Raw genomic sequence first — 8533 nt, forward strand, 5'->3', positions numbered from 1 at the left:
ATCTTTGGTGATCCTTTGCATGGATTCCAAAGCAACTTGTGATTAAGATGGCTGAGTAAATCTATGAACCTGGGGATGAAGATCTCAGTGATTTCAGATTCTCGTACTGTATGTCTTCTGCCATTTGGTTCCCATGTATGGTTGATGATCTGTGGTGATCCTACGCACGACGTTCAAAGCAAGTCGTAACCCGTGACTGCTTTGAGATCTGTGCGTGATCGCCGACATTTATCAACGGCGTAGATTGCTCGATCGATTCTATTTATACTCATCTGTTTGACCCCTTCTCTTTGATCGACGACGACGACGCATCGGGCAGAGCTGATGGAGAGCAAAGTGGAGTCGCTGAGTGCAGCATACGACGCGTTCGTCTTGGCGGCGGAGGCCGTAATGGAGGCCAAGGAGCAATCCGACGGACGGACGGCGCCCGCCACCGGCGTCGCCCTCGAGGCCTTCAAGCAGCGGTGGGAGATGTTCCGCGTCGCCTGCGACGAGGCCGAGGCGTTCATCGAGTCCATGAAGCAACGCATCGGCTCCGAGTGCCTCGTCGACGAGGCTACCGGCGCCTCCTGCTTGCAGCCCGGGCACCCTGACGCAGCCCCCGGGATCCCGCCTATCAGCGCCGTCCGGCTCGAGCAGATGAGCAAGGCCGTGCGGTGGCTCGTCATCGAACTCCAGCACGGCTCGGGAGCCGCTTCCGCCACCGCTTCCGCTTCTGCTGCGGCCCATTCTCACGCCTCCGCCCCCTTCGATGCCAGGTCCCCCGAGGACGCCGGCCAATAGGTACGCACGATCCATCGTTACACGTTCCTTTGCAACCCTAATCGAGAATAGTCTGTGCAATTGCGATCCCCATTGGCCTTATGCTGTGATCCGGGGGGTCTAACTGTGTGACGCTTATACTTTCCGAAATAGTCTGTCCAAGTTCCTATCTTCAACACTGAGAAAACAAATCAAGAATGAGTTTGCTGCAGCACATTTCAGCAATTTCTTGACACAGCATTTTGGAACTCATGACATAAAGACATGATACATTCTACTTTATAAGCCTGAGAAAGAGAGACAAAAATGCGTTCTTGGAGACATGATACCAACTGCATTATTGCTGGTTTGTCGATCGATGCTAGGGCTAGTGTAGAACATGTAGAACATGCTTTCTTTCTGATGAATCAAAATTTGATGCCCTGACTCATAAATTTTCATTGTGTTCTTGGCATTCAAATTCTACTGCAACGAGTCTTACCAGTCCCTCTTGATTCCCATGTCTTTTTTGCAGAGTATGGTGGTGTTTCCTGGAGTAACAAACACCATATGGTCCTCATGAACATGCTCTTGGTATTGTGCATATTGTGTTCGTAGTTAATTGTAGTAAAGATCGAGCCACTCCAATCACAAGCAACATTGATCCAGTGCTGGTTGAATCCCAAATGCAAAGTGGGTCGAAACATTCTTATGGGTTTGGTGCCTATGTACTTGCTTTTGTTGCAGTCACAGTATTTTGGTGCCTATGTTCATCATTGTCAAGACATATATGATAGATAGTGTGGCCATCTTTTTTCCTGTTGTCAGTTTTAGACCAACAATGAAAGTTCCCCTCCCCATGAAGGGGAAGTTGATAGTGGAAAATGATAACTTCATCACATTCTTGTCTGACTCATAAATAGCTTCTTCCTTAAAAGAATGCATGTGTGCTAATCCACTAAAGCAATTCATCCAATTTGGGTATCCAGCAAAGATGCTTAATCATTTCAATTTTAATATGCAACTAGCAAATGATATGCCAAAAATTATACTTCTGAAAACATGTCAGTCATTGCAACATAATTTCATATGTTTTGTCTTTGCAATACATCGATATGATTATTTATCTAAATAATAATTTTGTTGAGTATAAATTTTAATTTAAAGTTAATAATAATAAATATTAATTTCATATTTGAATCCTTATAAAGACATATGATATATAATTTAATATAATAGAAAAAACAATTAATTAAAGAAAAAGGAGCCATACATCCAAATAGATGTTTATTTATGTCAAACCACACGAGCTTTCATAAAGATTAAAAGGAGGGCATCAAAGGTGGCCTCTTCTTATTCGTGTGGACCTCAACAACTCAAAGGGTGGGTGGGTGGCTCAAATATCTCCCTCCCTCCGCTTCCTCCTCCTCACTCAAATGGCTGTCTGCTTCCGTTGTCATCGGACCTGCGCCTCCGCGCCCTCTTCTGTCGACTACTACCGAACCCTCGCAAGAAAGAACAAGGTGTGGCCTGCCTCAGTCCCTTCTCTTCTTGCTGGACACGAAGCGATCAGAAAGTGGGGTTTCCAGATGAAATCCTCCAATGGGTACCCTCTCAATGTAGTTTCCTCCCAGAAAGGTGAATCCTCCCCCCCGCCCCCTATCCGATCCCAATTGTTTCTTGTGTTCTTCATTTGTGTTTCTTATGGCAAGTTCATGCGCTACTGAATAATTTTAGGGTGCGGAAACGAGTTAATCGTCCCTCGGCGATTGTAGCTTTGTTTGGTGAGGTCTGAAACACACATTGTGAGTTAGATCAGAACAGCCGGGTAGGAAGAATTGACATATTGACATAAACAATCACTAGTTACTTCCTTATTTGTTCTGTGAATTATGGTGTAATGCGGGATCGTGGTATGAGAATCTGATTCGATTTGAGTGGCAGAAACCTTGAAGACGCTAATATTGCGTTATAACGCTTAGTTGACACAAACAAGATTTTACGGTTCTTGATTCTTGAGTTCACCACACATGGATAATGTGGTTGTTATTTTCATTTATTTGACATGAAGTAGCTTTAACTGAAAATTATTCCGCAGAAGAGCCATATATCGATCATTCTAAAGCCAAAGAAGACCAAATTGACAGTACAGTGAGTATTACTGTTGTTGGGGCTTCCGGAGACCTTGCCAAGAAGAAGATCTTTCCAGCCCTCTTTGCTCTCTTTTACGAAGATTGTCTTCCAAAGGTTTGATTTATATTCTTATTTTGTTGCTAATTTCTTTAGCATCACTTTTTTCAAAAATTTCCAAAGGCCAGTCTATGTCTCTAATCTGTTGGTTTGACTTCATCTGCAAGCTTTGTTTATGCTTTTCTTGAAGCAACTTAAGACCTGAGTAAGAAATCACCATGGTTTATTTGTACTTTTGATGCAGCACTTTACTGTTTTTGGCTATGCTCGAACTCAACTAACCGATGAAGAGCTGAGGAATATGATCGGCAAGACTCTGACCTGCAGAATTGACAAAAGGTAATACCTTTGATAACTATGCCACACTACCTGCATGATTCATTGTTCTTGGTCCTGTATTCTGGAAATTGCTTTTCCTATTTGCTTTTGACGCTTAAGTTCATCGATTGAACAAGTGACACTTTATATAATTCTGATGATGTAGTTGCCTAATATATTCATGAAATTTCTTTACTAGTCTAACCTTTTGGATGAATCTTGTTTATCAAGCAGCGAATGATTTTTATACCTCTTTTTTGAACATTTTTATAGGGAAAACTGTGGTGACAAGATGGAACAATTTTTGCAGAGGTGTTTCTACCATTCAGGGCAGTACAGTTCGTCGGAGAACTTTCTCGAGCTAGACAGGAAGCTTAAAGACAAAGAGGTTAGTTAATACATTCTGTTCTCTTTCACTTGTTCTTCTTCCACATTCCAATTGGCTCAAACTTTATTCATTAGTTGCAGTTGTATACATTCATTGGTTTATACATAATACAGTATGCGCTGATATAATTAAACTTAAGACTGATGTGATAGAAGGCTTTATGCCTGTTTGACAACAGATACAACAACTAATGTTCCACTTTTGAAGGGTCATACCTTAAGAAATCCCATGTAGACAACATAATCCTAGGTGACCTAATCCTTGTTAAGCAAGATTACAATGTCCTCGAAGTCATGATAAAGAACACAGAAATAATGCCAGACAATGTAAGGTGTTAAAGATTAACATTTGGTTAGCTCGTATTAATGCCATAGAATGTGATGTTCAAATTGGTGTTGTGGGAGACTTTATATGGTGGAAAAGGAAGGTTATGCAGTAGGAAGGGAGAGATCAAGGGGAAACCTTATTGGTCATTCTTATAGTGAAAATATTTTGATCAACAATTCATGTAACATAGCCAAAATGCATTTCTACTGCATAGACAAATTGAAGCATTTCAATATATCTTGTGATGTACAATCGGGTGCTTCAGCCATTTTCCGTAGTCTAAACAATCGGGGTTCCTCAGTAATGAGATTACGGAGATTTCTTTATTCTAGGTAAATGAGATATTGTGTGGATGACTCACCAAATTGATTGGGAGGATTTTTCCTACGACAATGATGAGTCAGGCAATGCACGGCACATGTATCGTTAAGTGAAAGTTCACCAGAATTGGCTATTAATGAGATTTTGAATTATTGGTCCAGCTATTCAGAATCTTAGCATGCCAACCTACTTTCTAATTGATTTTATGAAGCACTATTCTTTTTGTGAATTAGTAAACTGGAAGATGCTAAGTTTTTCCTATAAATATGATTTTAAGCTTACAGGTGGGGAAGTCGGCAAATAGATTGTTTTATCTTTCGATTCCTCCAAACATATTTGTTGATGTGGTGAGATGTGCTAGCCGTACTGCGTCTTCTCCAACTGGCTGGACCAGAGTAATTGTCGAAAAGCCATTTGGTCGTGACTCTCAATCTTCTGGAGACCTCACACGTTCTCTTAAGCAACACCTGACCGAGGACCAAATTTTCAGGTTTGTCATGCAAAGCAACCTTTGATTTTGATTTTTTTTTTCCCCACCTTCCTATCTGCATAAATTTGTGCTCAGATCAGTAGAAGATGACTGTTTCTACCTCATCTTTCAATAAAGAAATGGGTTAGTTTGTATAGCTTAAGATCGAAGTTCCAACTTCTCTCATCAGCTGCTCTTTCCACTCGTAGGATTGACCATTATTTGGGAAAGGAACTCGTTGAGAATCTTTCAGTTCTTCGTTTCTCCAACCTTGTTTTTGAGCCTTTGTGGTCCCGGAAGTTCATCAGGAATGTGCAGCTCATATTCTCCGAGGACTTTGGAACAGAGGGCCGTGGCGGGTTCGTCTTTCGTCTCTAGTTCACTCTAGGTAACTTCGATTAGATCTGCATTTCGGTTGATGTTTTCATTCTTGTCTGCAGATACTTCGACAACTACGGAATCATCCGTGACATAATGCAAAATCATCTTGTACAAATATTAGCTTTATTTGCCATGGAAACCCCTGTTAGCTTAGATGCAGAGGATATCCGAAACGAAAAGGTGCTAAAGATTTGCTTGTCATCATCCAACATCAATTAAGTTCCTTGCTTAAATCTTACATGTTTCTCTGTAGGTGAAAGTTCTACGGTCAATGAGGACTCTACAACTCGATGATGTTGTGGTCGGACAATACAAGGGTCATACGAGAGGTGGAAGATCTTTGCCTGCCTATATAGATGACCCGACAGTGCCAAAAGGCAGTCTCACACCAACATTTGCAGCAGCAGCCCTCTTTATCGACAATGCTAGATGGGACGGTGTGCCATTCTTGATGAAAGCTGGAAAAGCCTTGAATACCAGACGGTACCATCTCCTTTTTCTGCATTTGAGGTCATTTATCTTCTCTGTTAGCTTGGTGATCGAGAAAAGGTAACTCGGTTGAGATTGCAGAGCAGAGATTAGGGTTCAGTTCAGGCACGTTCCTGGTAATTTGTACAAGCGAAATTTTGGGACCGACTTGGATAAAGCAACTAATGAGCTGGTGATCCGTGTACAACCCGATGAAGCCATATATCTGAAGATAAACAATAAGATCCCTGGGTTGAGCATGAGATTGGATAGTAGCAATCTGAATCTCCTGTATGCATCGAGGTATGAATTCACCATCAAATTATCAAAGGTATTTGCTTTACGTTTCACATGATGATCGGTGACTGGTCTATAACATTAACAGATCAGTGAAGAGACGAATCAAAAGAGTAGAACAAAAGCTATGTTAATCTGATAACGAGATTTCTAGTTGTCACCCATATATAACCTGTCTTTGCCAATGCAGATTGGTAAAGTGGATGAGATTTCTAATTGTCGTTCACATATTTTGTTGACGCAAGATCCATAAACATTGATTCAAGATACATGATGATTTGTGAGAGAGATCTATCTATCTTTGACCCATTGGAAAACTGATTGCTTCCACATGATGATCAATGACCAGTGTATCTTCGAGAGATGTGATATGAGATTACCTTGGGTGGAGGCAGGAAACATGGAGACTGCTGATTCAGGGTGATTTGGTGACGATGCAGGTACCCTAGAGAGATCCCTGATGCATACGAGAGGCTGCTACTGGACGCGATCGAAGGCGAGCGACGGCTCTTCATCAGAAGCGACGAGCTGGACGCGGCATGGGCGCTCTTCACCCCGGTGCTGAAGGAGCTGGAGGACAAGAGGATCGCGCCGGAGCTTTATCCTTACGGCAGCCGAGGACCAGTTGGGGCACATTACCTTGCCGCCAAGTACAACGTGCGGTGGGGAGATCTCAGCAGCCAGTACTCCTAGAACAAGCTGATGACCTTCAGTCATCTACCCTTCTCTTTCCTCCTCCTCCTCCTCTCTCTCTCTCTCTCTCTCTCTCTGTTACGAGTCGGAGGAGATGGCATACATTGTTTCTTGATACATATATGCAGGGAGACCCCGCTGCACCACCCATCCATCACACACGAATCTCAAAGAAAAATTACTTGAGTGGTGCTGCATCAAGAGTCGTATTTGCTTGATCAGTTGACCATTAATTCGACCCATCAGTGTTATAAGCATTGTATATAACACACACATACATATGCAACCGTCCTATATAGTGTACTTTTATAATTATATATATATATATATATAACGGCGTCACGCTGACGCTTCGTGATAGTGATTTGAAGGGAAAAAAGAACACTCAAGTGGGGCCCACTCTTCGTGAGCGGTGACGATCACCGGCACGTGGGCGACATCGATGGCCCAGAAAGCACCACTTGGGCCCATCTTATCGTGAAACAGACGGCCCACGTCCTCCCACGTGCCGCACTCGATGCGTTATTAGGGCAAAGATCCAACGGCCCCGACCACTCCACCTTCATCCGTCTCGTGTTCCCCACTCGCTCCCTCTCTCGCTTTCCTCGGCTCCGTTCTCCTCCGGCGACGACGAATCCTAATCGATCCACCCATCCATCCATGGGGTTCATCAGGGTTCTGACGGCTGCTTAGCTTTCCTCTGACGGCTTCTACTTTCTCGTGTTCTACTCGAGAAACCTTTCCCTTTTTCCCCGGTTTGTGTTTGTCCGTTTTGGAATTTCTTGTTTGTAGCCCTTTTGGGAGGGCTGGGCGGTTCGAATTCTTCATGAGGGTTCAGATCTTGTTCTTCTTCCCATTCCTTCTCGATTTATCGCTGTAGATCCCGAAAGATAGTCTCTTGCTTTTCATAGATTTAGATCCATAATCTTTCCGCTCTCGAACAGCTTGGAAGCCCGTAGTTCTCATCCACGAATCCTTCGAATTCTCCAAGTTTTGTTCGAATCGTAGAAATTCCATGTAAAGAAAGGATCTTGTTGCGAACAATCCCGAATCCTTTGTTCTGGAGTTGTTTGTAGCGTAAGACCGCTTAAGATCCTTTATTTCTCCCTTTTGACTCTCGCTTAGCAAAGCTTGAATTTTTGGATCGAGTTACGATCTTGATTGATGGTGGACTCAGATAACGAGTCCGGTGGACCGAACAACGCGGCGGGGAGCGGCGGCGAGTTCTCGTCGCCTCGGGAGCAAGACCGCTTCCTGCCGATCGCTAACGTGAGCAGGATCATGAAGAAGGCCCTCCCCGCCAACGCCAAGATCTCCAAGGACGCCAAGGAGACGGTGCAGGAGTGCGTCTCCGAGTTCATCAGCTTCGTCACCGGGGAGGCCTCCGACAAGTGCCAGCGGGAGAAGCGCAAGACCATCAACGGCGATGACCTCCTCTGGGCCATGACCACCCTCGGCTTCGAGGACTACGTCGAGCCCCTCAAGGTCTACCTGCAGCGGTTCCGGGAGATGGAAGGCGAGAAGATGGGGGCCTCGTCGGGCTCGCACAAGGAAGCCGGCGGCGCCGGTGTGGGGATGTACGGCGGCGGCGGTGCGATGTACGGTTCCCCGACTTCGGCCACGTCGTATCACCATCAGATGTCGATGGGGGGAAAGGGCAGCTCAGCCGGCGGCGCCGGTGGGAGCTCTTCGGCAGGGTTTGGAAGGCAAGGCAGGGTATGATCCATTCCTCTCTCTATCTCTCTCTCTCTGCAACAACTTGTTCCAGTTCTTGCCTTCAGCAGCCTCTGTGTTAAGTACAGTGTTCCTCTTGAGAGCACAATTGAAGGGTAATAGCTGTATAATACCTGGAATTATGATTGGATATGCATAGACTTATACTTGATGACTTGTTAGCAGACTATGATCATGACGAGCTTATCATCCTCGAAAGTATCCTT

The 8533-nt window shown here is 44.2% G+C and overlaps 3 protein-coding genes across 4 annotated transcripts; all 3 read left to right on the top strand.

Annotated features, from left to right (window-relative positions):
* The first annotated feature begins 198 nt into the window (after window positions 1-198).
* Window positions 199-1568, top strand: LOC103993795 (mediator of RNA polymerase II transcription subunit 32). The gene is made up of 2 exons (XM_009413986.3): window positions 199-783; window positions 1277-1568. The coding sequence occupies exon 1, from the start codon at window positions 325-327 to the stop codon at window positions 781-783; it is 459 nt and encodes a 152-aa protein (XP_009412261.2). The 5' UTR covers window positions 199-324; the 3' UTR covers window positions 1277-1568.
* A 516-nt stretch (window positions 1569-2084) lies between these two features.
* On the top strand, window positions 2085-6794 carry LOC135646225 (glucose-6-phosphate 1-dehydrogenase, chloroplastic-like). The gene is made up of 10 exons (XM_065165551.1): window positions 2085-2379; window positions 2840-2988; window positions 3176-3270; window positions 3523-3637; window positions 4570-4775; window positions 4964-5113; window positions 5195-5315; window positions 5389-5618; window positions 5706-5906; window positions 6341-6794. The coding sequence occupies exons 1-10, from the start codon at window positions 2178-2180 to the stop codon at window positions 6591-6593; spliced, it is 1722 nt and encodes a 573-aa protein (XP_065021623.1). The 5' UTR covers window positions 2085-2177; the 3' UTR covers window positions 6594-6794.
* A 347-nt stretch (window positions 6795-7141) lies between these two features.
* On the top strand, window positions 7142-8478 carry LOC135581901 (nuclear transcription factor Y subunit B-10-like). 2 transcript variants are annotated; one of them, XM_065165553.1, is made up of 2 exons: window positions 7142-7670; window positions 7771-8478. In XM_065165553.1, exon 2 carries the CDS (start codon window positions 7875-7877, stop codon window positions 8313-8315), a length of 441 nt encoding a protein of 146 aa, XP_065021625.1. In that variant the 5' UTR covers window positions 7142-7670; window positions 7771-7874; the 3' UTR covers window positions 8316-8478. The 2 variants fall into 2 exon arrangements, with proteins under 2 accessions (XP_065021625.1, XP_065021624.1); XM_065165552.1 differs by having other exon boundaries at window positions 7142-8478.
* Window positions 8479-8533: the final 55 nt, after the last annotated feature.

The sequence above is a fragment of the Musa acuminata genome, chromosome BXJ3-8 (genome assembly GCF_036884655.1).
Source record: "Musa acuminata AAA Group cultivar baxijiao chromosome BXJ3-8, Cavendish_Baxijiao_AAA, whole genome shotgun sequence".
NCBI classification, from domain to species: Eukaryota; Viridiplantae; Streptophyta; class Magnoliopsida; order Zingiberales; family Musaceae; genus Musa; species Musa acuminata.

Coding starts and splice junctions, on each gene's coding strand:
- LOC135581901 (XM_065165552.1), top strand. CDS start 7,758: ATGGTGGACTCAGATAACGAGTCCGGTGGACCGAACAACGCGGCGGGG.
- LOC103993795 (XM_009413986.3), top strand. CDS start 325: ATGGAGAGCAAAGTGGAGTCGCTGAGTGCAGCATACGACGCGTTCGTC.
- LOC135646225 (XM_065165551.1), top strand. CDS start 2,178: ATGGCTGTCTGCTTCCGTTGTCATCGGACCTGCGCCTCCGCGCCCTCT. Junction 3,271..3,522: donor ACCTGCAGAATTGACAAAAG/GTAATACCTTTG, acceptor ACATTTTTATAG/GGAAAACTGTGGTGACAAGA. Junction 5,907..6,340: donor AATCTCCTGTATGCATCGAG/GTATGAATTCAC, acceptor GTGACGATGCAG/GTACCCTAGAGAGATCCCTG.